This window comes from Lynx rufus, unplaced genomic scaffold (assembly GCF_022079265.1).
Source record: "Lynx rufus isolate CCGP_SWC_20201006 ecotype Redwood Valley unplaced genomic scaffold, mLynRuf1.p SCAF_4, whole genome shotgun sequence".
NCBI classification, from domain to species: Eukaryota; Metazoa; Chordata; class Mammalia; order Carnivora; family Felidae; genus Lynx; species Lynx rufus.
The window spans coordinates 58,424,145-58,425,747 of NW_025814856.1; the positions used below are offsets into that span (position 1 = coordinate 58,424,145).

Consider the following 1,603-nt stretch of genomic DNA (forward strand, 5'->3'; position numbering starts at 1 on the left):
AAAAATTCACAAAGGAATAAAGGCGAAAAATGAATTGACTGAGTGTCATCTTTAAGAAGTTACAAAGTGAACAGTACGTTCACAATAAACAAAGGCGTGAAGAGACACACTCCAGAAGGCACAAGAAGAGAATCGATGTGTCAAAAGTACATTCAAAGAAAACAGACGAACCTATGGCAAGATTTTTTTTTCATCCTTCCTTCCTTTAAAAGATGCAGTATTAGGGAGGCGCCTGGGTGGCTCAGTCGGTTGAGCGCTCGACTTCAGCTCAGGTCATGATCTCGTGGTTCATGGGTTCACGCCCCACGTCGGGCTCCGTGCTGTCAGCTCAAGGGCCCGGAGCCTGCTTCAGATTCTGTGTCTCCCTCCCTCTCTGTCCCTCCCCGGCTCCCACTCTGTCTCTCTCTCTCTCTCTCAAAAATAAATAAATAAATAAACATAAAAAAAATAAAATAAAAGATGCAATATTAGGAAAGAAAGGTGGGATACAGCAGATAATAAAAATGATAGCAAATAATAGTATTGAAAACTTTATGCTAATAAACTGGAAAAAGTAAATAAGCTCTCCTGCACATATATGCAAGTAAGCCTTGGTCTTAAAATATACTAATGCTTGAAAAATAAATAAAATTGATAACACACTTTTAATTTTATCTTTATCTTTTCTAGCACACTCAGAGCTGGAAGAGATGGTGGCAGGCTCTGCAGGGTGGCCGAGGGGAGCGAGGACAGCCGGGATCAGGCTGAGGGTCTGCGCTGGGGGAAGGGGGCAGAGGGCACAGTTCTGGGCCGGGGGACAGTTCTGGGCAGGTGCCCAGAGGCTGACCGTGGAGTGGAGGCCCATTCTGATGGAGGGGCTTGGCATCTCTTCAAGTGAGAAGCTTCTCTGGACGGTCCCCCCGCCGCAGTCGGGACTGCAGCCGGGAAGCCTGAGCTGGTAGGAGTCAGCCATCCCACCTGGGTATAGTGGCCACAGGAGTCCCTGCTCAGAGCTGGAGGGACTGAGGAGTACGGGGGTGGGGGTCCCGTGGGGTAAGGAAATACACTGGAGGCCATGGTGGCCAGGCACTGGCTCCCCACTGGGGGATCAAAGCTGGAGATGCTCCGAGGCCAGACGGAAGGCACTCGGGCAGCTGGAGGGGGACGTCCCATCCAGAGAGGACCGCCAAAGGGTGCCCACATGTAACTCCAAGGGGCTGCGTACCCCATGCATGGGTGGACAGCACAGGGGGCCCCCATGACTAGCCAAACGGTTGGATCAGTTACAGGCTGGGCTCCCAGACAGGCACAGAAGCCATAGGTGGGGTGCACAGGTGCCCATAGGGTGGGGACAGCTAGAGTCACGTGAGCTTCCTCAGGGATCTGGAATGCAGGATGAGTGTTCCACGTGGTTGGTTCCGGAGATGCACTCACTCCCGTCTTAGATGAGAACTGCTCTCCAAAGCCAGACATGACCCGCAGGGTAAGGCGTTCCCCTCCTGGGCACACAGCACACAGCACCTCCAGGCGGCTCCTTGGTGTCTGAGAGATGAGCAGACAGGGTTAGACACCGGGCAGGGAGAAGCGTTTGAAGGGGATCGGAGGAGAGGAAAAGTTACAGGTG

General features: G+C 52.3%; 1 protein-coding gene across 1 annotated transcript; it reads right to left on the minus strand.

The window, feature by feature from the left end:
- Window positions 1-674: 674 nt before the first annotated feature.
- On the minus strand, window positions 675-1,239 carry PRR23E (PRR23 family member E). Its single transcript, XM_047095203.1, is given in 2 exon segments — window positions 675-831; window positions 833-1,239. Coding segments are annotated over 2 exon segments (564 nt in total).
- Window positions 1,240-1,603: the final 364 nt, after the last annotated feature.